Source organism: Aotus nancymaae, unplaced genomic scaffold (genome assembly GCF_030222135.1).
Source record: "Aotus nancymaae isolate 86718 unplaced genomic scaffold, 86718_ANA_hifiasm-v0.15.2.pri h1tg000051l, whole genome shotgun sequence".
NCBI classification, from domain to species: domain Eukaryota; kingdom Metazoa; phylum Chordata; class Mammalia; order Primates; family Aotidae; genus Aotus; species Aotus nancymaae.
In genome coordinates, this window is record NW_026988465.1 from 10,966,120 (window position 1) to 10,991,828 (window position 25,709).

At 45.4% G+C, this 25,709-nt stretch overlaps 1 protein-coding gene across 1 annotated transcript in view; it reads left to right on the forward strand.

Annotated features, from left to right (window-relative positions):
- The window catches only part of CD83 (CD83 molecule), a 138,699-nt gene that overhangs the window by 86,736 nt on the left and 26,254 nt on the right, over positions 1-25,709 (forward strand). Inside the window, exon 3 of the mRNA XM_012476575.3 lies at positions 24,928-25,031. Coding sequence (XP_012331998.2) covers positions 24,928-25,031 — 104 coding nt within the window. The remainder of the gene's footprint in view (positions 1-24,927; positions 25,032-25,709) is intronic.

Below are 25,709 nucleotides of genomic sequence, written 5' to 3' on the forward strand. Positions count from 1 at the left end.
AATTTTATTTTTCTGTAAGGGAAAGAACACAAATCCAAAGTGGACACTGGGTGGAGACTTCCCTGGGAGGAGGGGAAGGAGAGCCTGAGGCTTTGCTTCCCCCTCACATTCACCTTTCCTGCAGAGCAGCATCCTTAAAGGGAGCTGTCTGGAGGGCCCCAGCTGCTACATCCATGCTTACCTCAAGGGGTGCCATTTGCCTTGTAATACTCTAGCCCAAGGTGAGGTTGATGGGGGTAAATGAATCAATCCTCAGTTTTCAGCGGCACTGTAAACCCTCCTCTCATTTTAACAAGTGGTTCCTAAAGAAGAAAAAGCCTCTAGGACAAATAAAAACAAAACAAAAAGCCCCAGACATAATGGCAGAGTGGCAAGTGATGCTGCCACAAAGTTTTAGGGTCAAGATCTTGTCACTACTGTCTTAAATTACAGCTAAAGGCCACCCAGAGGGTGTGGATGCCCTAGCAAGTGAGATTCCATTCATTCGTTCATTCATTCACTCATTCATTCGATGAAAGGATACTGAGCACTTCCTCTGATACAGACACTAGTGATGCTGTGATAAACAGAGCATGACTCCAAGCTCTGAAGGCGACAGCGGAGTGTTAAAGTGTGTGGGCTCTAGGACCAGGATGCTGTGTGACCTTGGCCATGTCACTTGATGTCTCTGTGCATGAGTTTTTGTATTGATGAAATGAAGACTTTAATAGACTCTTCTTTTCAGGGAGATATGGTGAGGAAAAATGAGCAAATACATGAAAATTGCTTAGATTGCTGTCAGGTACCTGACATACATGCTTGTGCTATTATTATTTATATTATTATTTATGCGCTGGTGGTAATTTTTCCAAATTTCTGAATATCAGAGTAAATACATAAATAAATAAAACCTCCATCCCAGGCAAGTAGTTTAAAAAAAAAAATCCACACACTGCCTTGTTGCAGTGCCTGGAATGTGTCCCCTGAAATGATTTCAGGACCTACTGCCTCTGTAGCTAGAAGATGATTTGTCCAGACTGGGCATTTTTCATTCAAATAGCCCACTTTCCCCGCCAGCACCCTCCCGCACCCGACTCTGCTTCCACTGACACACAGAAGCAGGGCTGCTGGATCAATTACTCTCTCAGTTCAGCCAGTGCCACACATCTCAGCTTAGCCTTCAGCTCAGCACAGAATGTGTACATGTCCTCACTCATCTGGAACCCATGCCTTTATCCTGGTTTCCTGACAACGAAACAGGGCAACTCATCTCATCTGATCTTCTGCACACAATACCCATGATTCCTATGCATCCCTGTTCCTAAAATCCTTGAAGCTCCTACCCGGGAGGATTTCCACTGGGAAGAGGAGAAATCATGGCCTATCATCATGTAGCAGTCCAAGCTCTCTAACAGTGGCATGCGTGGGGTTTCAACAAAGAGAATCTCATGAACTGGGTTTGCTGAGGAAGTGGCTCTGACTTGGAAGCCTTTGGATTTCACCCGATGAATGAGACAAGGGAGGTGGGAAGGGGTCATCCTGTCCAAATGGAAATTGTTAATATTGTCCCCTGCAGCACCTGCTCTTCCCTATGTGTAAATAAAATAGAGAATTTTATTTGTTTTTAAAATTCTCTCCTCTTCTTCTCCCCATCGGTGAAGGAGGGGGTCCCACCCTATTACAGGGATGGCCAAAGACGCACACCGGCAGATGAGACCCGCTGCCGTGTATTAGTCCTATATGCTCACAGCATGGACGAGGAGGACGTAGCATGCCACACAGGGCCACAGAGAGGTTGCGCTCCAAGCAGAGTGAACACCCAGGGGCTATGGACGAAGGCAGGCTTTGTAGCAGCAAGAAGGTGGAGTGCGCCTGGTTCCCACAGGAGGATGTGACTGGCTTGTTTGAATAACTGCATGGACTGGCAGAGAACTGAAACCCACTACTCACAGATAAGCAGAAATGCATCTATTTCCCTTGAAAATGAAGGCTATTTGGCTTGGGGCTGTTACCTGCAGGAGCACAATGGGGAGGAGAACTTGCAGCCAGGCCGCTTAAGGCCCTCCCAATTTGACCAGATGTCACGGCCGCACATAATGTAAAATTTAGGCCCTATACCGCATCATCAGCTACTCAGTGGCGCAAACAAGAGTGTGGGTCTAATGCTTGACCCCTTCCTCTTTCTTACCACCCACAGCCAATCAACCACTGCATTCTACTGTTGGTATCACTTTAATATATGCAATTCATCCACTTCTCACTGTCTCCACAGTTCCAGTCACTTTCTTTTTTTTTTTTTGAGACAGTTTCTCTCTTGTTGCCCTGGCTGGAGTGCAATGGCGTGATCGATCTTGGCTCACTGCAACCTCTGCCTCCCAGGTTCAAGCGATTCGCTTGCTTCAGCCTCTGGAGTAGCTGGGATTACAGGCATGCACCACCATGCCTGGCTAATTTTGTATTTTTAGTAGAAACAGGGTTTCTCCATGTTGGTCAGGCTGGTCTTGAACTTCCAACCTCAGGTGATCCGCTCGCCTCGGCCTCCCAAAATGCTAGGATTACAGGCATTAGCCACAGTGCCTGGCTTGTCACTTTCATTTCTCATGTGATTTTTGCAAAATAACTTTCACCTCTTTCTGAAGATCCACAGCTGCTGGCCCCTATAGACTTCTTCCTCCCCAGAGCACCCAGCTTGGTGAGCACAGCACGTGCTGTTTCCACCTTACTTGCAATCTGGGTCAGGCTACTGTGCAGTGCATGCCTTACACACTTGTGTGGCAGCCTTTGGTTTTATCTATAATCCTGTTTCCCCTCTTATTGCCTCCTTGCTTCAGGACAAATCTAAACTCACTGCCTTGGGGTGAAAGGCCTCTTCCTTCCGGCTTCACCTCTCTCTCTCTCTCTCTCTCTCTCTTTCTCTCTCTCTCCTCTTGCACATTTTTTCCTGCATCGGCCACAGTAAGCTGGTTCCAGTTCCTAGACAGTCACTGTCTACCTTTGGGCCTTTTCACATTCTGGTCACTTTGCTGGGCTACCTTTTTTTTTTTCCAACACAAACTCAGTCTCCAAGTCTCAGAGGAGCCCTCACTTCTCCCATAAGCTTCCTTGGCTCTGGCTGAGCTTGATTTGGGCACCTCCAATGCACCCTTGGGCTTAATCCTGTAATATACTTCCTATGTGTTAGTATTTGCTCCTCTTCCTACTAAGCCCATAAGACCCTCAAGATCAGGAACTGTATATTTTCACCACCACACACTGCCAGCCTCAGGCACAGTGCATGGGACAAGGAAAACACACAGTGAATCTGTCAACCAAAGGAGGGCCATTCCACTCAGAGGAAAAGTGCTGGTTGTTATCAGTGATTGAAGACTTACTATGGGCCAGCTTTAGTGCCAAGGAGAGGCAGAGAGAGAGAGAGAGCGAGAAAGGGAGAGAGGAAATAATTTCAACTATATATATATATATGATCAATTTCTCTCTCAGTTCAGCCGGCGCGACACATCTCGGCTTAGCCTTCAGCTCAGTACAGAACATGCGTGTGTCCTCACTCATCCGGAGCCAATGCTTTCGTCCTGGTTTCCTGACGAGACCAAGAAACTCAAAACTCATGTCGTCTCATCTTCTGCACACAACACCCATGATTCCTGTGCATTATGTTCAAATATATATATGTATATTTATCAAATATATATATATATTTGAACAGATATATATTTGAACATAATGTCCCAAGTGGGTTTGCAAATATATATTTAGTGTTTGCAAATATATATTTGAACATAATGTCCCAAGTGGGTTTGAACAGGAGATAGGAGTTTTCACTTTTCTCACCTGATTTCAGATCACCAGCCTCTTGTGTAAGCACGTTGCTTCTTTCGGGGCAATTTTAGTGTTTGCAGATACGCATTTTTCATATGAAATGCCAGCCAACAGCTCTCAGCCAAAGAAAGAGTGATCTGTCCCAGTGCTGGCTGGAAGAACCAGCCCCGTGGCAAGCTTTGGAGAGATCACAGATTGGTCTCCAATATGGTGCCTGTCTACGTGAGTTTTCAAGGGTAACTTTGAGTCACTGCTTTCATTAAATGTGCTGACTTTAGACCTATCCACTGCCCCAGACGTGATCCCATAGCAGTGGGCTGTGGCTTTGCCATTTTGAGTTTGGCTATTTTCAAGACAATTTATCAGGTAAACCCCAATTCTAAGTCCTTTTAGTTTCAGACACTTTTCCTTGCCTGAAGTGTATGACTCATTCTCTCTGCTAGTGACTATTGTGTTAGCGATGGTGAGGAATAAAGGAACCAGAAATACTGAGTTATAAAATTTAGAGCTAAAAGCAACTTAAGCATTAGGAGATCCAAATCCCCCATTTTACAATGAGAGAGCTGAGGCCCATAGAATGGTACAAACACGTGAAAAGCACAGGATCGATACAAAGAAATCCAGGTCTACTTCTTTATTCAGTGCTTTTTGAAAGGGGTTTCAGATCAGGAAAAGCCCAGTGGATGCAGATATATTTGTGTTTGCTCTTCAGTTGGTCATGAAGAATGCTGCTCACTTACTGTCTGCATTAAATGCCAGCCTTGGAATTAGGGCTTTGATAGAATGATTAAATTTGTACCTTCATAAATTTTGAATTTAAGTTTGCGAATAACTGAACGAAACATCTGCCTCTTGGGTAAGGATGAGATGGAAATACTCCTTAAGGTAGGTTTGGTATCACAGGAGTACAGATTCCAGAGTTTCTAGTGGAGATCTTGGAATTCACACCTCAGTGGGCTTCACAACTTTAATTGCGAGGTTTTGAAAAAATTTATCCAAAAAGAGACTGTTGCTTGAAGCCTATGTTTAAGGAAACACAGATGTAATACTGATGCTCACAGCCACTTAAGAAGTCATGCCATGCAGGTCTCCCAAGCAATTTATTGGACAGGTCTAGAGGTTTGTAAAATGGATTTTATTCCATTTATATTTTGGTTCTTAATCCTCTTTTACGCCAAATACTTCACATTTCCATTTAGTATTTCAGAATCTATTTAAATAAATCACTAGAGCTTAATGGAAAATCAAAATCAAATTAAATAAATGGGCTAACTATTCAGCTGCTAAGTTTTACTTTAGCCATTACAAGGTTGGGAAAAACCACAGGGCAATTTATAACTAACCCGACTGCTCAGCAAGAGACCTCTATATCAGCTGTCCCCTCCTGGGCATACTCAACCCATCTCAAATGACACATGGAGAAAACATCTGTTCTTTGACAAATACCTACATAAGAACAATTTAAATTGCAAACCCAAATCAATATCAAATGCACATCCTGCTGCATTTTAAGTAGAAATAGGGGAGATAGCAATGTAGAATTCATTGCAAATCATAAAAGTTTATTTACCAAACTTAATGCTCAGAAGGGAGTTAAACTCCTTAAAATAGAGAGAGTGCCACATAACGTTGAGAATTAAAGGAAGAGTAGCGAATCTGAGTGAAGAAACCATGTTTTCCTGAACCCGTCTTTCTCTTCAGAGTCTCTAAGGTTCACTAGCATCTCTAGAACTCTGTTTTTCCTCCTACCTTCTTCTTTATTAGCAATGGTGTTATTCCATCTTTAGGATCACTGCCAGACCAAAACTTCCTGAAAAGGTAACTTCCCTTTATCTCTATTTTTTTTTTTTTTTTTTTGAGATGGAGTTTTGCTCTTGTTGTCCAGGCTGCAGTGCAGTGGTGAGACCTCGGGTTCACTGCAACCTCTGCCTCCCAGGTTCAAGCGATTCTCTTGCCTCAGCCTCTCCATTAGCTGGGATTACAGGCATGCGCCACTATGCCCAGCTAATTTTTTGTATTTTTAGTTGAGAGGGGTTTCTCCATGTTGATCAGGCTGGTATTGAACTCCCGACTTCAGGTGATCCGCCTGCCTCAGCCTCCCAAAGTGCTGGGATTACAGGCTGAGCCACCGTGCCTGGCCAATTTCTCTTCATCTCTTAAAACTGTCTTGTCCTTGTTTTCCCAGTCTTTCTTCCCTTTCTTCTCTTTCTTTATTTCAATATGCTGAAGGCACTTTTAGCTGGTGGCACAACCCCAAATTCTAATGATTTATGAAAGTAAATTTCTGAGTCCTGGGACTGTAGGTCGGCTGTGCCTCAGCTGTGTCTCACCTACACTTTTTGGGCTCCTCTAGACTTGATGGGGTTTGGTTGTAAGCTTCAGGTCAGGTTCAAGTCCGCTCTGTGTGTTTTTCATTCTAAGACCCAGGCTGGAGAAGCAGTGGCCACCTGGGGCATCCGTTTTTCATGGAGAGTAACAGGAGTGCCAGACAGGAAGTGAAAAGACACAGTCCCTCTGAGTCTGTCTTTGTGCTGGCATGCCACCATTGTGCCACATCCCATTCCTTGGTCAATGTACGTCCGATGGCCCAGCCCAAAGTCAAGGAATGGGGAGATGTATTCCACTCAGGATTGTGGGCCGGGAGCATGAAGACTGACTGAAGACTAATACTATCTACAATAGGTGGGAGAAGGTGGAGTGCAGCAATCCCTCAATCACTCATATAAAGAATCATAAAAAGCCGGGCGTAGTGGCTCATGCCTATAATCCCAGCACTTTGGGAAGTCAAGGCAGGCAGATCATGGGGTCGGGAGATCGAGACCATCCTGGCTAACACAGCGAAACCGTGGGTCTACTAAAAATATAAAAAATTAATCAGGCGTGGTGGTGTGTGCCTGTAATCCCAGCTACTAGGGAGGCTGAGGCAGGGGAACTGCTTGAACCTGGGAGGCATAGGTTGCAATGAGCCGAAATTATGCCAATGTACCCCAGACTAGGCTACAGAGCGAGACTCTGTCTCAAAAACAAAACAAGGCCAGACGGGTGGCTCACGCCTGTAATCCCAGCACTTTGGGAGGCCAAGGCGGGTGGATCACGAGGTCAAGAGATCAAGACCATCCTGGTCAACATGGTGAAACCCTGTCTCTACTAGAAATACAAAAAATTAGCTGGGCATGGTGGAGCGTGCCTGTAATCCCAGCTACTCAAGAGGCTGAGGCAGGAGAATTGCCTGAACCCAGGAGGCGGAGGTTGCAGTGAGCCGAGATCGTGCCATTGCACTCCAGCCTGGGTAACAAGAGCGAAACTCCGTCTCCAAAACAAAAAACAAAAAACAAAACAAAACAAAACAAAAAACATAAACTAGTTCCCCAATGTTTATTATGCTAGGGATGCTCTGCCCTTATTTCAGCACTCAAGGTTAGTGCCTCAACTTCTCTGGAAAGAGAAGGCAGACAGAAATATAACTAGTCAATAGTCATCATAATAATGCTTGGAATTTATTGTGCAATTGCCATGTGCACAGGTACTTTATACATATTCATGTAATGAGTACCCATATCGGACTGCAACAAATGTAACTTTTTATGACTACACTTAATTTCTATTTCAGTTTCTGTTTAGTGCTCTCATTCCAAAGCGTTTCAGAAATTGAATCTTTTTCCCAGCAAGGGTGGAGGTGATGGGACAGGGTGTGGTGTGGTTCACCTGTCTATGCCAGAGTGGTCCTGTGTGTCCTCACTCCTGCCTGGCCTCCAGTCACCGATGTGTGTAGCATTGCCACTGCCCCCACCTCACCATGATGAGGCCCTGTGGGTCTGGCTCTCCTTGGTCACTCCTTTACCCTTCTGGGGAGCAGGGACAATATCTGGCTATGTTGGCACAGTCCCTTTCTACCTGGCTATATCACGCAGCAATTTCTGCTCTATTGCTCCCCCCCATGCTGGGCTCAAGGGACTTTGAGGTCTTAAGGTCTTCAAAGGTTTCACACATGTTCTTGGGTCTGTAAATTGGGGTTCCTATCAGTCATCCTTTCCTCAGTGGGCTTGGCCCAAGATGGGGTGGAGAGGGGCAGGAGGCAGAGCTTATTCTGGAATTGTGTTACAATGATTAACTCTCTTCATTCTTATGAGTCTCTTCTCTCAACCTGTGGAATCGTTTCTGGGTTCATTTGGGGTGATTTGGCTTTATGGAATGTTCCCAAATGTGTTGTTTATGGCACAATTTTATGTCCTGATACCTTCATCTTTATCGCAGGTGGAAAAGTTCGTTTTGAGGCAGATGAAAGAGTTCTCCAACTTTGACTTAGTGAAGAAGTGGAAAAAGGAGAATTTATAGGATTCAAAAGCTAAAACTTTCTTCTCTAGGCTAAACTGGCTCTACAAAAAAGCAAGTTTTAAGTGGAAAAGGGCAAAAGTTTGTTTGAGCTGCTGTAACAGAAATACTAGAGACTGGGTAGCTTTTAGATGACATCTATTGCTCACAGTTCTGGAGGCTGGGAAGTCCAAGATCAAGGTGCTGGCAAATTCAGTACCCGGTGAGGATCTTCTTCCAGCTTCAAAGATGGCATCCTCTCGCTAGGTCCTCACATGGTGGAAGCAGCAAGAGTGTGCTCTCTGGCCTCCTTTGTAAGGGTACTGATCTCATTCATGTGGGCTCCCCCTTCATGACCTAATCACTTCCCAAAGGCCCCACCTCCTAATACACATTGATATGTGAATTTGGTGGCAAGGGGGAGACAAAAACTTTCAGTCCCTAACAGGGGTCTTCTGGCATCTCAACTCTAGTAGGAAGATTGCAATAATTTGTGTGGGACCAAATCAAAGAGAATTTCTAACAGGATCGTCTGCTGGGTGTTGCGGAGATGGCCTCAGTTTGTGGGGCAAAGTAGGGATTGAGCATTTTCAGCTCTTGCTACAGAATGCATTCCAGATGGAGAGAGTTTGAGACAAAGTCCACCCCCTGCTCCCAAAACTGGATCCACAGAGGTCCAAGACAGTGGTGAGAGGCTACACTGAACTCACTGATTGTGCAGCCTTGGAGTTTGGGAAACAGACTTCAGTTTCTGGGTGCCTAGAAAGCATGTATAAACACAGTGCAGTCTCTCTCAGTTTCTGAAAAGAGCTGATGAATGTCAACAGCCATTCCACCATGTCTGATCCTGCCTTAAGCAGTGCTTCTTCAATTTCAAGAGATGTTACTCCATAGCTGAGCATTGGGGAATAAACTTTTGTGACTAGCAATAAAAGGCATATTCACACACACCCATATGCATGCGTGCGCGCGCGCGCACACACACACGCACAGTCTACATAAATGATTGACTTGGGTGAGACATCTCATTCTCTTTATTCTCTGTTGGAACCACATAATTTTCTTTTCTCTCACTCTTGGTTTCTCTCTCATTTGTCGTGCATAGTGGTGTTCTAACCAAGTAGTATTCTTGCTATTATCACCAAGGAATAGGGAATAGGAAATCAGCCTTTTTTCTTTTTTCCTTTTTGATATAACTGTTCACCTTTTTTCAGCCTCAGTGCATTTTGAAAGAAGTTGGAAGTTAGAACACTTCTTGAAGTATGACTGTTTGTTACTTAGCTTGTCTGATCCTTGTAAAATAGGAATAATGGGAATATTGATCAGGAGAAAAAGGGGAGATGCAAATCTGCACATGGGGCATCACCCTATTTGCATTAAAATATATACATAGAAAGTTACTGGAAGAAAATATGCCAAGATGTTGATGGTGGTTATCTCTGAGCTGTGAGATGATGGACAGGTCTGAATTTCTTCTTTATATCACCCAGCTTGATCGCTCTTTTCACTAAATTTGTTTCCAAATGACATTTTCTGTTTCCAAAATCACATTCATTCCCAAAGGACAAAGACTTGCTGCCTTTAACAATGTATTTTTTTAATGTATAGTAAGGCTTTGAAGGAAATCATAAAAAGATTTTCAGCACAGTTTTGACCACTGGCAATTCTTTGGAATAAATGGATAAGGTGACTGATTTGAAGGAACAAGATTCATTTTGATGTATAATTTCTGGCATATTGCAAAATCAATTGTGGTGTTTTGATAGCCATGCCCACACTTGGGAGGAAAGCAGGCTTAGTCCATTGTTCTTTTGATATTTTTTTGAACTCCAGATCAATGTACCATGTAAATGTAGTAATCTGACCAGTCGTCTGGAAAGTTCCTGTAGATGAAAAGTAAATTTGTATCTTAAAAAAACACCCTTTCATTGAATGCTTTAATATAAAACAAGCCTTCCTGACTTGTTTTATAAAAAGAGGAACTATACTACATTGAAACTAAACTGTGGAAAAAAAATGTGGTTCTGAAGAATATTCTCTGGTCTTAAATATAGAATATGAAAATCAAATATGATCAGCTGTCATACACAAAAGTGTATTTTATTAATAAAAGGAAACATAGAGCACTGTCAAGCTGGGAGAAAACATTTGCTTTACACAAGGTTTCGCTCCACAGGCTTTTAAAACCTGATCTTACCCAAAAGGCCGAGGAGAGATTCACAGGCCTTTTAAACAGGTGGCTTCACTATCTCTAACTTATTTCTCTTGGCATATTTTGGCTGGGAAAGAGAAATGCTTATATTTACTATCTCACGGAATTGATAATTTGACTATTATCTGTATTAAACAAAGATAAGGCATATGATATTGAGTATTATAGATCAGAAATATTTATCTGATCGATGACTCAGTTAGATTTGCTTTTCCAGTGGACACTCCATAAATATTTGAATGCCTCTATGTCTACTGTGTGCATAGCCTTATGCTAATTCCATGAATACAATGCTAATGTGTTTCCAGCTAACATCTGGAAGGCTTATTCTGCCGAAGATGAGAGATCACAGTCCAGAATGTTCCCAATAAGGGTATTTTATTTTCTGTCCTGTACGCACATGGTTCCTGTTCTCAGTGACTTTATAGTCTCGTCGATAAGGCTTCAAATATGCAAATATTGAGTAATATATCAGGCTGAGTTCTAAAAAGTGTTATACTGACTATGGACAGGGGCCCAAGTATAGGACACACACAAAAAAAGGATTGGGGTGATCAAATTGTAGAGAGGCTAAAGGAACCAAGGAAGATGTCACAAAAGAGGTGGTTTGAGGTGTGTACCATGCAAGGATCAGGTAGTCATTTGTCTCTAGTCCAAATCAGACCTCATTTTGGCAATTTTATTCATCATCAACTACCACAATAATGTTGTATAACAAGTAACGCCCCAAGTCTCACTGGCTGACACCACAAACATTCATTTTTTTTAATTCACAGGCCTATGGATTGGCAGGGACTCAGCTGATCTTGGCCAGGCTCTGCTGGGCATGGCTCCAGGCTCCAGGTCTACTTTGGACTTGCTTCATATATTTTGTTCAGAAACCGGCACCACCTGGGTCATAGTCTCACGGTGATGGTAGAAATACAACAGGCCAAGTCAAATCATGCAAGCACATTTAAAACCTCTTTTACATGACTTCCACTTGTATCTGTTATTCAAGGCAAAGCCCATGGCTGAGCCAAGCTTCCATGGGGTGAGGAAAAACACTGGGCTCATTCTAGGAGAGCCACTGCAAAGTCACATGGCAAAGGTCACGGGCGCAGAATTCTGTAACAGGGAGAGAGTGAAGAATGAGAAACAAGAATTCAATGTACCACAGTCACATTTTTGAAAAAAAAATAGTGGAAAAACTGCAAACAGTATAGGAAAAAACAAACAAACAAAAAACATACAGTACAGGAACCAAGTGAAGAATGCAGGTGGAGAGAATCATGTTTAGCTGGCCTGAAATGAAAAGACAAACAGTAGTCACATCCACCACTATCTTTGAGTTTGGAAGTTTGTGAGGGGTCTAATGCTGACCAATGGACCTTCCTGGCTGCAAAAACAAACAAACAAACAAAAAAAAAAAAACACAAAAAACAACAAAAAAAAACAGTAGACTGGAGTTAAATGAGAACTTGAGTTGGGAGAAAAATCTTCCTTCTCTGGGAGATAAAGCCCAGGCAGCAATAACTGAAGGAGGCAGAGTACTGGGGAGTACTAGCTCTTCAGGGAGAGCTGCAAGGAGAGCGAGCTGTGTCTTGTCTTGCTGAGGTGCCTGGACAAGATGAACATTTCAAGTCTTTTTCAGTTCCAGGTTTCTATGACGTCAGTGCTACTTCCCGTCCCAAAACCCCACAGTGGCCAAGCATCACAGTGCCACAAGTGAAAAGACCCGTGACGCCCTTTATAAGTTCTTCTTTTGGTTTCTCTGGCAGGAGGCAGATGGAGGAGGAGAGAAAGGCCAGAGGTCTGTTTCAGGGTTGTTGTCTCTGGTTGTCTAATTGAAGCCAAGACGCCACCCCTTGGAGCCTGGTTCGCAACACTCAGCTGCATGGCATACTTGAAGGGCATGATGTGGGGATAACAACAGACCCCTGGCTGAGCACAGTGGCTCACGCCTATAATCCTAGCAATTTGGAAGGCCGAGGTGGGCGATTCACCTGAGGTCAGGAGTTTGAGACCAGCCTGGCCCACATGATAAAACCCTGTCTTTACTGAAAATATAAAAAAAAATTAGCTGGGTATGGTGGCACATGCCTGTATTCCCAGCTACTCAGGAGGCTGAGGCAGGAGAATCGCTTGAACCTGGGAGGTGGAGGTTGCAGTGAGCTGAGAAAGTGCCACTGCACTCCAGCCCGGGGGACAGAACAAGACTCTGTCTGAAACAAACACACACACTAACAAACAAACAACAAAAAAACAGACCCCTGATTTGTGTCGACTGCACGCCATACAAAGGCCAGCTTCTGTTGCAACTTCCCCCTACAGATCACAGGACCTCAGAAGTCATCTAGGTGGAGCCAAAGCATTATAGAACCTCACTATCCCTCGGTATTCTCAGTGTACAATGAGGATAATACCAGCTACCTCAAAGGATTGTAGTGAGGATTAAATGAGAAAATATATATGAAGTTCCAGTACAGTATCCAGCACAAAGTATTTAATAAATGGTAACTTTATACACACACACACACACACACACACACACACACACCCATAAGCATCCCAGTATTTGGAAGCAATCAGATAATTTGTTTTGTCGTTTTCAAAATTCTGTTTGGTGTACGGACAGTGCTAGCCTCAGGCAGTGCCGCAAGAGCAGATCAAGGCCCTGATTAAAAAATTCTTCAGTGGCTCCCAGCTGGATATGGCTGCTTACAAAGTCCTTACAAAGAAATGTTTATCAATAGGCAACATTCTCTGGCCCGGCCCCACCATGGAAGTACAGCAGGGAATCTTACAGGCATCCCCATCCCCGTTGCCCTCCTGTGCCCAGACATACACTTGGCCCCAACGGGCCTCTGACTTGCTCCGCGGGGAAGATAGCATTGTGTCCATTGCTGTGGGCCACACGGTGTGAAGCATCATGGCTTGGAAACTCTGTATACCCAGTAAATGAATGCTTGTTGAATAACCGACCGAACATGCCCCACATCGACCTATCTCTTCAATGCACATCCACCATCCACCTCAGCTCAGGGACCTCGCTGATTTTCAGAACATGGGCTAAAAACTACCATAGGGTATCTAATCATACCTTCTGAGTAGAAGGTGTTCTCTCGTAGGAGGCCTTACCAAGTTTGAGAATAGGGGCTTTGGATAGAATGAGCTGCGTAACGGACAGCACTAGCTGGACCAGCCACTGGGGGTATCTCTGGCTGAAATTTAAGCTTCCGTAAACCTTTCACCAGATTTACTGAGAATGTTGATTTCCTCTGCTAAAGCTTACACGTCAATTCAGGGAACTTCCCCATAAGTGTTGTGAGACTAAACGTGGCTTCTTGTGGGTTCCACATGGGAGCTCACCAGGATGTCGCCCAGCCTTTGTAAAGGTCTGCCTGATTTCCTGTAGCTAGTGGTCAATGCCAGCAGCTATACCTGTGCCCAGCACTGGGAGGCTCGGCATGGGCCCTCACCCGGCCATAGGCTGCCAGCATCACTAGTTCCCCTGCTTGGCACCTAGTGGCTGCCTTTTTGGTCTAAACTTTCTTCCTCTTTCTTCCTTGTATCCTCAATCCCTGCAGCTCACCATCGGTCCATCTGCCAATCACTCGCTTTAATCTTTTTTTTTTTTGAGATAAAGTTTTGCTCTTGTTGCCCAGACTAGAGTGCAATAGCACTATCTTGGCTCCCCGCAACCTCTGCCTCCTGGGTTCAAGGGATTCTCCTGCCTCAGCCTCCCGAGTAGCTGGGACTACAGGCACCCGCCACCATGCCCGGCTAATTTTTGTACTTTTAGTAGACATGGGGTTTCACTATGTTGGCCAGGCTGATCTCGAACTCCTGACCTCGTGATCTGCCCGCCTCAGCCTCCCAAAGTGCTGGGATTACAAGCGTGAGCCACTGCGCGCTACTACGCGTTTTAATCTTATCTGAGTAGATACTGCAGGTTATATATTTCACCCAACAGAACTTGAGTCCCAATTCTCATTTCCTTCCTTTCATCCATGGGCTTTATGTGGGAATTTGCACGTACAGTTGTGCCTGTGAATTCAGAGCCCCCCCCCCCACCAGGGGCCAGGTGGTCATGTCCTGAGTGAGGCGGGTGAGCAGCTTGGGAAGCCAGGGCAGGAACAGCACGGGCCTCTGGGTGAATCCTTTGCTTCTCTGCTTTGGAAGACACCTGCCTGCAGAGCAAGAGTTCTCTTGTGGGAGGCCCATGGCAGTGTGGGACCCTAAATGGTCACCGAAACCCACCCCCAGGTTTCTAGCTGCACTGGGTAGGGGTGGGTGAAGGGATATTGAGGGCATGTCAGCCACTTATGCCTGGATAAAGAGGACATGTGGGTCACAGTGCTCACCAGGTGTTCTCAAGTCTTGCTTGTTTGTTGTCAAGAGAAGGCAGAATTCTGCATTGAAAAAACCCTCTGTGATGGCCAATTAAAACAGCCTGTGGATTTTTTCAGGCCCGCGAACTGCTGGGGGAGGACGCTGGCTTACAGAGGCCTCTCCTGAGCTTCAGTCCTTCCACTCCCAGGAGCACTATTGTTAGCCTCCCTTTCCATGCAGAAGGCCACCCATCCACACAAGTGGGTGGATGTCAGGGTCTGGGCCCACATCTTCTGACTCCAAGTCCATGTATCTTGCCATGTGGCTGATTTCCCAGTTGCTGAGTTTGCTCAGTGCACATCTTGATGGCTGATACCTGTAATAACAGAAGCTTCATTCAAGTCTCATAAACCCTGAGTCTCAAGGTATGAAACATATTAGGGCATGGGAGGGGGCCCAGCTTGTTTTCTCTTTCTCTTCCACCAGGGACATAAGCTGTACCATGGGTGAAGGCCATCTGTCACACTGACTGTGTAATCTGAACTTGGACTCAGAGGTTCTGAGTGTTTCTTTCCTTTCTTTCTTTCTTTTTTTTTTTGAGATGGAGTGTTGCTCTGTTGCCCAGGCTGGAGTGCAATGGCATGATCTCAGCTCACTGCAACCTCCGCCTCCCAGGTTCAAGCGATTCTCCTGCCTCAGCCTCCCGAGTAGCTGGGATTACAGGCACCTGCCACCACGCCCAGCTAATTTTGCATTTTTAGTAGAGAAGGTGTTTCTCTATATTGTTCAGGCTGATTTTGAACTCCTGACCTCAGGTGATCCACCTGCCTCAGCCTCCCAAAGTGCTGGGATTATGAGTGTGAGCCACTGCGCCCAGCTGAGGTTCTGAGTCTTAGTGCCACCCTTGCTATTATCTTCCAGCATGATTTTAGGCTTGTGCTTTCACTCTACTGAGACTCAGATTCCACATCAATAGTAGGAGAGATTTGAACTAATGTATCCATTGAAATGGTTTAAATGCATATTACGTAAAACCTACCTCAAGCAGGCATAGGCAAGAACTTGATTACTTCGTGCAATTCATTAAAAAGGGTAGGGGCTTGATCCAGGGGTTTGAACAATATTTCCAGGAACTGGTCTGTTCCCCTCTTAGCACTGCTGTCTTCCTTCCATTTCGGCTTCACTTCAAGGCTCCACGTGATGCCAAGAGGGCTGCTGGTTACTCTAGGTCTACTACCTACCAGATACTAGTGCAGAGAAAAAGAGGGAGGTGGCCTTTCTCTGAAGAGTGGCAGCTAAAGGCTGTGGCACCTCACTGACTCAGTTGTGTTAAGTGCCCACCCCTGGGCCAGTCCTCATGGCCAGAGAAATGTGGTACTCCAAATGGCCAGACTGTCACATGCCCACCCCACATATGGGTGGGGCCCATGAAACACACATGGGAAGAGGATGTGAGATGAGTGCTTTTCCAAAAAAAAGCAGAGCATGGTTGCCCAAAGAACGGCAAATAGGTACTGGGTGTTAAGCTTCATTATTGATGTAATGTTACTGTTGCCAGGTAGAATGATCGATGGTTTCAAAAGTCAAAATGGTATAGAAAAGCATGCTCAGGCAGGGTGCGGTGGCTCACGCCTGGAATCAAAGCACTTTGGGAGGTTGCCGCAGGCAGATCACCTGGGGTCAGGAGTTCAAGACTAGCCTGGCCAACATGGTGAAGCCCCATCTCTCTCACTTCCCTGGGCATCATTGTGACAAGCGGGGGAAAGCCGGAAGGGAGCGGGAAGCCAGAAGCCTCCAGCCCCCAGTCTCCGCAGGCAGTTTCCCATCCAAGCCCCAGCCAGGCCCGACTCTGCTTAGTTAGGGAAGAGGGCACCCAGTTCCCAGCTGGGGCGCCCTCAAGCTGCTGTGGCGCTCGGGGACTGCTAGGATGAGCACCGTGTTACATGGGTGTGATTGTGCCCACCTGCAATCTCAGCTACTCTACTTGGGAGGCTAAGGCAGGAAAGTTGTTTGAATCCAGGAGGCAGCAGTTGCAATGAGTCGAGAAAAAAGAAAAAAGAAAAGCATGCTCAGAGAAGCATCAACTCATCCCATATGTTTTCCATCCTATTCCCTTACACTCTTTGGAGGACAACAACTACAAGATTTTTTGGATTTTTCTTCCTTCCTGTGTTTCTTTTTGTAGAGAGAAGCAGATATACTCAAGTCTTATTATTTCCCTTCTTTCTTCACAAAAGATAGCACCCTCTATATACTCTTTTGTACCTTGCCTTTTCACTCAACAACGTCTCCTGGAAATCATTCCATATCGGTTCACAGGGATCTTCCGCGTACTTTTTATACCTGTTTAGTATCTCATTGCATATGTGTGCCGTATTTTATTCCAGTACTCTATACTTAGGCATTTAGGTAGCTTCCAATGTTTTGCAGTTATAAATAATGCTGCAGTGAATAAACTTGGGCATTTGTATTTTTATATAGTGGAAGGGATATATTTAGGGCAAATTTGTAGAAGTAGAATTTCTGGGTGGAAGGGTACATGCATATGTGGTTTTGTTAGATGTTGCTGAGTTCATCTCCAGAGGGGTTGTACCATATCGCAGCCCCACCTGCAATGTACCAGAGGACCTGTTTCCTTAGCCTCGCCAATAGTGTGTATTGGTAAGCTTCTGGACTTTTTTTTTTTTTTTTGCCAATTTGATGAGTTCAAAATGTGCATTTAATTTACGTTTTACTATAAGTATTTTTTTTTTTTTTGAGACAGAGTGTCTCTCTGTTGCTCAGGCTGGAGTGCAGTGGTGCAATCTCGGCTCACTACAACCTCTGCCTCCTGGGTTCAAGTGATTCTCTTGCCTCAGCCTACCTAGAAGCTGGGATTACAGGTGCATGCCAACACGCCCGGCTAATTTTTGTATTTTTAGTAGAGATGGAGTTTCGTCATGTTGACCAGGCTGGTCTTTAGCTGCTGACCTCAGGTGATCCATCTGCCTTGGCTTCCCAGAGTGCTGGGATTATAGGTGTGAGTCACTGCGCCCAGCCCTACTATAAGTAAATTTGAACACATTTTCCTAAGTTTAAGGACCAGTGTTATATCTCTTTTAATGAATTATCTGTTCATGTCTTTGGTATATTTTTCTTTAGGATTTTTGGTCTTTTTTTCTCAATTTTTAGAAGTTTTAAAATTTTAAAACTTTCTAATCAGCATCTGCAAATGTTCTTCTATCTGTTTTCGTGTTTTGACTATGTTTATGCCTTTTTAAAAAAATTTTTTTTTAATTTTGTAGTGATATTTACCAGTCCTTCCTTTGTAGCATCTGGGTTTTGGTCATATTAAAAAATCTTTTCCTATCCAGGTTATACAGGAGTTCACCCATGTTCTATTCTAACACTTGCATAGTTTCATTTTGCATCTAGGTCTCTGATTCATTTGGCAATTATTCTTGTGATGGTGTGAGAAATAGATATTATTTTATTTTTTTCAAATGACTATCCAGTTGTTTGAATATGGTATGTTAAGAAGACTGTCTTTGCCTCAGTGATTTGGGGATATTTGGGGATAGCACCTTTTTTTTTTTTTTTTTTTGAGACGGAGTTGTTTTGCTCTTGTTACCCAGGCTGGAGTGCAATGGCGCGATCTCAGCTCACCGCAACCTCAGCCTCCTGGGTTCAGGCAATTCTCCTGCCTCAGCCTCCTGAGTAGCTGGGATTACAGGCACGCGCCACCATGCCCAGCTAATATTTTGTATTTTCAGTAGAGACGGGGTTTCATCATGTTGACCAGGATGGTCTCGATCTCCTGACCTCGTGATCCACCTGCCTCGGCCTCCCAGGGATAGCACCTTTATATAACCTGGATTTCTATAAGCATTTGGGTCTATTTCTTGACTTTTTATTTCATTGATCTTTCCGTATTTTTATGGGTTAATACCACAAGTACCACACTGTTTTCATTACAGGGGCTTCACAGTGCACACTAATATAATGTAGAACCACTTGTCTTTCAGATAGAATTTTTTTTTTTTTTTTGAGACAGGGTCTCACTCTGTCACCCAGGCTGGAATGCAATGGTGGGATCTCAGTTCACTGCAGCCTCAACCTTCTAGACTCAAGAAATCTGCCCGTCTCAGTCCCCAGAGTAGCTGGTACTACAGACATGCACCACCACACCTGGCTGATTTTTTTTGTTGAGATGGGATCTCACTATGTTGCCCAGGCTGGTCTTGAACTCCTAGGCTCAAGCGTTCTGCCTGCCTTGGTCTCTCAAAGTGCTGGGATTACAGGCCTGAGCCACTGCATTTGGCCCAGATAGAATTTTTTTAAAGATAGGAGTTCTTGCAGAATATATGTAGGCTGATGAGAATAAGCAAGTAGCAAGTTGGGTCAGGAGAGAGAGGAGATGGTTGTGAAATCCTTCAGTAGGCACAAGTGGAGAGAGGTCTTGGAAAGGAGCCAGAAAATACAGATTCAGGAAGTTGGTAGATTTGTTGACAAGAAGGATTCTCTTCTGATTTTGTTTTCTGGTGAAATAAAAACCAAGGTCAACAGCTGAGTGTGGAGAGGAAAGAAAGACGAGAAATAGTCATCTTGTGCAGGGGGACTGCAGAGTGATTGACTAGGGGATTACCCAGAGGGTGCTGGGGCCCACTTGAGTTTTGTGGTCATAAATATAAAGGAAGAAGTAGGTGTAGTTACATGTTTTCCACCAACCTTGTGCATGGCTTAGGTTTGGGAACTGAGTAGGCAAAGAGGTAAGTGTAAGCAGACTTGGGGTTTAGCCTCAGAAGCATGACAGATGGGGCAAGGGGTTAAGTGTGGAAGGACCTGGATGCAAGGGAGCAGGAAGAGGCCCCTGGATCCAAGCTGGGTAAAAAGGACAAATGTGAAAAAGATGATGGTGCCAGTGGATCAGAGATCCCAAGAAAATGGCTGGAGTCTATGCAAGGGGAAGCAATGACCCTGGATATTGATTGAGGAAATGGTCTTGGGAGTGGGCGGAGAAAGTGGGATAGAAGAAAAGATGTCAACAAGGAGATAAAAACAGAAGGGCCAGAATGTAAGGTGGGTTGTCTTTGTGGTTGTGATGACAGTGGTGGTGGCAGAGAGACAGTGAGCCAGATCCTGGACTCTTGATGAACGGGGGCAGTGCCTGGGAGGCTGGAGATGACTGCGGTGGCATCGTCATCATGTAGATGAGAGTGGGTAGCCAGAGGCATCCAAGTCAGTCATTCTTCAAAAACCTGCAGAGTTGCAGCACCAGGAAGCCCTAGTCTGTTACTCCCCAAAATCTCCCCACACCCCTTTTCATTCTATTTCCCTGGCAACCTTCCAGGGTTGGATTTAGTTGTGAAGTCTGAATCTAAGAGGCTTGTCCAAGAGATTTTTTTGTAGAGCTTACCATTTCTTAAAACCCAGAGGCAATTGGAGAACCTTGAGGGCCATGATACAGAGCCCTTTATGAAGGGCTGGCATGAATTTCACTGTGAAAAGAGCCTGGGATTCCTCTGCAGTGTAGACCAGATGAATGAAGAGGAAATTCAGCATCATGATGGAACTCAGAGCCTAGACCCTGAAAGAATCAAATAGGCAAAACCTGGATCAAACCACAGAGATCACTGCCTAACAGAGCAGCCTGCCCTGGGTCCCAAATCAAAGGCTTAGCTCTTTCTACAAGCGCTCCCAAGAGCTGAAAAGCACTTCAAGTTTCCTTTCCCATCCAGACTTCCTGAGAATCCCAAAACATTTGAAGCCAGATTCTGAAGACTACAAGTGTCCCTCCCAGGTGAACTTCACCTGGGCACCTTCAGAAGGCAAAGCTTTCCTAAGGAGCCCTGGTTCAATTGCTGACTCCAGTGTTGCTTTGGCTATGCCACTAAGGGTGATCTTACCTGGAGTCCCTAGAAAGGAAGGGAAAATAGATAGTGTCAAGGAAATCAGTCTTTCAGGGAGCAGAAATAATTAATGGACTTAGGATGGGGTCCACGTATGAGGTGACAAATGGTATATATGGGATGTAAGAGCTGAGTATTTCTTAAGAGTTAAAGATGATGGTCTATGAGCAGTTAAGAAGTTAGAAATAAAGTTCAGATTCCTTTTTTTTTTTTTTTTTTTTGAGATAGTTTTGCTCTGTTGCCCAGGCTGGAGTTCAGTGGCACAGTGTCGGCTCACTGCAACCTCCGTCTCCTGAGTTCAAGCAATTTTCCTGCCTCAGCCTCCCAAGTGGCTGGGATTACAGTCATGTGCCACCATGCCTGGCTAATTTTTTTTTTTTTTTTTTTGTATTTTTAGTAGAGATGGGGTTTCACCATATTGGCCAGGCTGGTCTTGAACTCTTGACCTCAGATGACCTCCTACTTTGTCCTCCTAAAGTGCTGGGATTACAGGTGTGAGCCACTGCACTTGGCTAAGTTCATTTTTTTGGTCACAGCTGTGTAATAATAATTTGGAAGTTGACATCTATCCTTTTGAGGTAGAAAAAAAGTGCACCCTGGACTTGGGATCCCCCAACCCCTGCTCGCACAGGCAGTAGAGGAGAACAGGTGAGAAAACCCACCTCTGTTTCCATGCTATGTGTCAGGAGGTCTTGTGTGGAGGAGAGGTAAGGTCCCACCACCAGCTCTTACTCTCAGGACTGGGTTCCAAGGTTGATGGACAGGGTCTGGATGGGGGAGAAGAGGGTGTTGGTGAGAGAGGTGAGGTTGGAGACAGTCACCATTCCTCTAAGTTTCTCTGCTCACAGAGAGAAAAGTGGTGCTTGGGGATTACCAGCCCTGAATCCCCATCTGCAAGAGATGACTCAAATCTTTCAGAAACACACATGTACAAACACATAGAGAAAGACACACACACATATATCCACATGTCCACAACTACATATATATCCACTCTCATATAGGCATGTCCTTAAATGCACAAGCCTGGAGTTGCAGCTCTTCTCATCCAGACACAGGCAGCAGCCCAGGACCATCCGATTGCTCAGTAACCTGAGGTCACGGGTGGGATAAAGGAGTCTCATCACATAGAGAATGTGTTTTGAACCCAAACACCAACATTGGTTTCTAAAAAATACCAGTCAATGGATACATAAAGTATTTTATTTAAATACCAGTCCTTTGATAAATAAAGGCTATCAAAATCAGCTCCGGGTCTTGCGGACTGAGTCTGACCAGGCAGGGACTCTGTGTTGAGTCCTCTGGCTCAGCTGGGTGCTCTTGGGCCTGTCTGATGCCTGCCTAGTTGCCCCGAGTCCTCAGGGTTAGGGGTCTGATCTTGCTCCCCAGCCCGACTTTCCCGTCCCAGTTTTAGCCCCTGGCACACACACTCACATCTCTGATGCTGGTCTCCTGCCTTCCTGGCCTCTCCTCAAACCCTCACTGCCTGCCCCATTCCTGCTTGTACCAAATTACCACGCTCAGAGCCCGATGACATCTTGGCTTCTGCTACCAGACATCTGACCTCTCTCTTTCCTGGCTGGCTGACCTCCTTGTACAGATCTATTTTCAGCAAACAATTATTGAGCATCTACTACATGCCCGATGCTATTCCTGGACCTGAGACTAAAAGAAGTGAATAAGACATGGCCTCCACATTCTAGTGGAGGAGACAAAATAAAAATAGACATATAAATATGTGAGATACTGCCAGATTGAGAGAAGTGCTATGGGAAAAAATAAGGCAAGATACAGGGAGGGTGAGTGGGGCTTAGATCTTTTGGATAGATGGTCAGGAGAGACTTTTCTGAAAGAGTGACACTTGAACACACGGGTGAAATGAATGAGGAAGTTGGGCTGTGATTCAGGGCAAGAAGGTTCTAGAGAGAGGGACAAGTAAGCTCAAAGGTGCAGGAAGAAGTATATGAGCAGGGGATTTCAGCATAGACGTTCCTGCCATTTAAAAAAAAAAAAAGGCAGCTGGGTACTGTGGCTCATGCCTGTAATCCTGGCGCTCTGGGAGGCTGAGGCAGGCAGATCACCTGAGGTCCGGAGTTCAAGACCAGCCTGGTCAACATGGTGAAACCCAGTCTCTACAAAAAATTAGCCAGGCGTGATGGTGGGTGCCTGTAAGCCCAGCTACTCGAGAGGCTGAAGCAGGAGAATTGTTTGAACCCAGGAGGCAGAGGTTGCAGTGGGCCAAGATGGCGCCACTGCACTCCAGCCTGGGCAACAGAGCAAGACTATGTATCAAAAAAAAAAAAGAGAGACTGGGCGTGGTGGCTCATACCTGTAATCCCAGCACTTTGGGAGGCTGAGGTGGGCGGATCACAAGGTCATGAAATCAAGACCATCTTGGCCAACATGGTGAAAGCCCATCTCTACTAAAATACTAAAAATTAGCCAGGCGTGGTGGTGTGTGCTTGTAGTCCCAGCTACTCAGGAGGCTGAGACGGGGGAATTGCTTGAACCCAGGTGGCAGAGGTTCCAGTGAGTTGAGATCATGCCACTGCACTCCAGCTGGGAGACAGAACAAGACTCCCTCTTAAAAAAAAAGGTGTGGTGGGGGGGGCTTTCTTCACACGGTCCTTGAAGGGCTGTGTTGTGCCAGTGGAAAGTCTTTCCACTGAAGTGCCTCAAATCAAGCCTGAGACCAATATCTCTGTGTTTTGTTTTTGTGCCACTTGCTGGATTATGTGGTTTCTTCCTCATGTTCAACAGATGAATTGTTTCACCTCCCTCTTTCCTCCTTGGCAGAGGATGGGCACTCTCTCTACAGGCTTTTAGTTTCTAAGAGAAAAAAAGAAAGCAAAGAAAAAGTAGGAGACAAAAGAGTTACTTCTGTTTATTTGGTTCATTCAGTGAACAAACAAGCCCCTAACTGGAAAGTACAGGGTGACTAAGAAGAAGCCCTCAGGGAAAAACCTAATGGGAAATTTTATTTAAAAACATAGTTTACAGAGCCACACTTTGGGCTTTCCTTCCAGCCCTCCTGTGGTTCTCAATGGCCCGTGGGTGTTCAGGCCTTCACGCTGGGGAGCCCGGTGAGCAGTGGATGGTGTTCGTGAAGGTTCTACTGGCTTGAGGGGAGGGCTGTGGGAATGGCGACCTGAGACCTGGAGGCCAGCGGATAAGAGCTCTCCACTGGGGTTGCTGGGGAGCAGAGAGTCAGAAGGGGCTGAACACAGAAGCTGTGACTCTCGGCCAGAGCTCAGCAAGGGGCAGCTGCTGTGGCCGTCTCTGGGCAGGCCTAGGTTAAGTGTGTTTTTTTCACTCAAAAGCCCTTCTCTGGAAAGCAGGCTCACAAGGCACACTTGGGCAGAGGGGAACACCCGCCTTCCCCTTTTACAGGACTTCCTCCTCCTGCAGATCAGTCCAGCCAGCAAGTCAGAGGCTGGGTGGAAAGCTGGGTGTCTGGGGGGTACTGGGGATTTTGCCCCCATCACTGGCAGCAGTCGTCAGGCAAGCTATTTCCAGCCCATCACAAAATTCTGTCTGCCTATTTATGACCCATTCAGCATCTGGCAGGTGTTGAAGGCAGATGCCAGAAACGTGTTCACCAGCCCCCCTCCCTCGGGACTTTTTCTTAAAGGGCATGCCTTACTCTCATTTCCTTTTTCTCCTAATCCTTTCTCCTCCCCTGAATTCTCTCGTCACTACTTCTCTCCTTCCTCCCAGAACCACCTTCCACCCCTGCAGCCCACTCCCCACAGACGCTCAGAGAGAAACTGTATAGAACTCCAGAGAGGCAAGCAAGGCCCCTCGCAAGAAATGGTATTCAATGGCCAGACACGGCGGCTCCTGCCTGTAATCCCAGCACTCTGGGAGGCTGAGGTGCAAGGATCACTTGAATTCAGGAGTTCAAAACCAGCCTGGGCAATCCAGTGAGACACTCGACACCCCATCTCTAGAGAAAAAAGGAAACTGTATTCTACTGTGTAAGCTTCTTGAGAATGAACCACTTACCAGGGCCTAGTAAATGTTTAGTAGTGAATTAAAACTTCCCTCTCTCCACACCCGTTCCCTGTGAACCCCTGCCTGGGGAGGGGCAGGTGAGAGAACTAATGAAACATTCTAGAGCTTTCTCCCTGGGTGCCCAAACTCTGACCAGCTTCTCAAATGTCTAGGTTCAAAATGTTCTGCCATGCTTTATTGGCACACTCTCAGAGAGAAATAAAACAGCGAAGCCCTGGCCGTGACGCACTTGCAATCAGACAGGAAGGTCTGAGGGTCAGGAGAAAGGGAGAGGGCCCTGGCTAGCTTTGTTCCTCGCCCAAGGTTAGCGATGCCAAGTTTGCTCTTGGCAGTGAGAATGTGTAACCACAATGTTTTCTAATGATTTGGGTTTTTCTCTTCTTATACTCACAGCAGAGAAAACGTGAAGGTGACAACTAGTGGTTTCAGAAAGGCGAGAAGCTCTTCATTTGTGTTCACCTTTTCTCTTTTCACTGAAAGCGAAGATCAACCCACTGGTAAGCTCCTCTCATACATTCGAGGAAGAAGCCACATCAGGACTCAGAGCTACTGCATTTTCACTCCCCTCCCACGTCACACACACGCTGCCAAATACTCTCTAGTGTGTTATGGTAAGGCAGCCTGTAGTTAGCCTGAAAATGCTTCATCAGGAATGGTCTTTGTCAGAAATCTCTTCATACTCCATATGAGGACATGAGGAAGAATATACTACGTGTGATAATACACTTCGGCATTCACCTCTGTGGGTTAAGAAGGGGTTCCTGTGACAGCAAGCTGTTAGGAGATTGGATACTTCTACTTTTCAACAATATAGGTTTCCATGTAATATGAAAAAGGGCTTTTGCAAATTTCTAGAAATGCTGAATCAAGTCTAATAAATACCTAGCTGCACCTGCAAGAAAGTAAGGGAACTCTGAAGGGTCAAAAATGGAGGGAGAACTATGACCAGCTTGAGCTGTCCCAGGGGCTGCTGGGGATGGGGTGGGGGAAGACAGTTGGCCAGGCTGGGAATCTGGTTCGGGAATATGGATTCACTTTAGAACATATTAAATCAAGGAGCTTAGGCTTTCATGACCAGTAGGCACACACAAAGGGGCCTGGAAGAGTAGAGAGTTGGAACCGAGACCCCGGTGTAAAGATGAACTGAAAACCGTTGCCTACTTACAGAGGGAGAT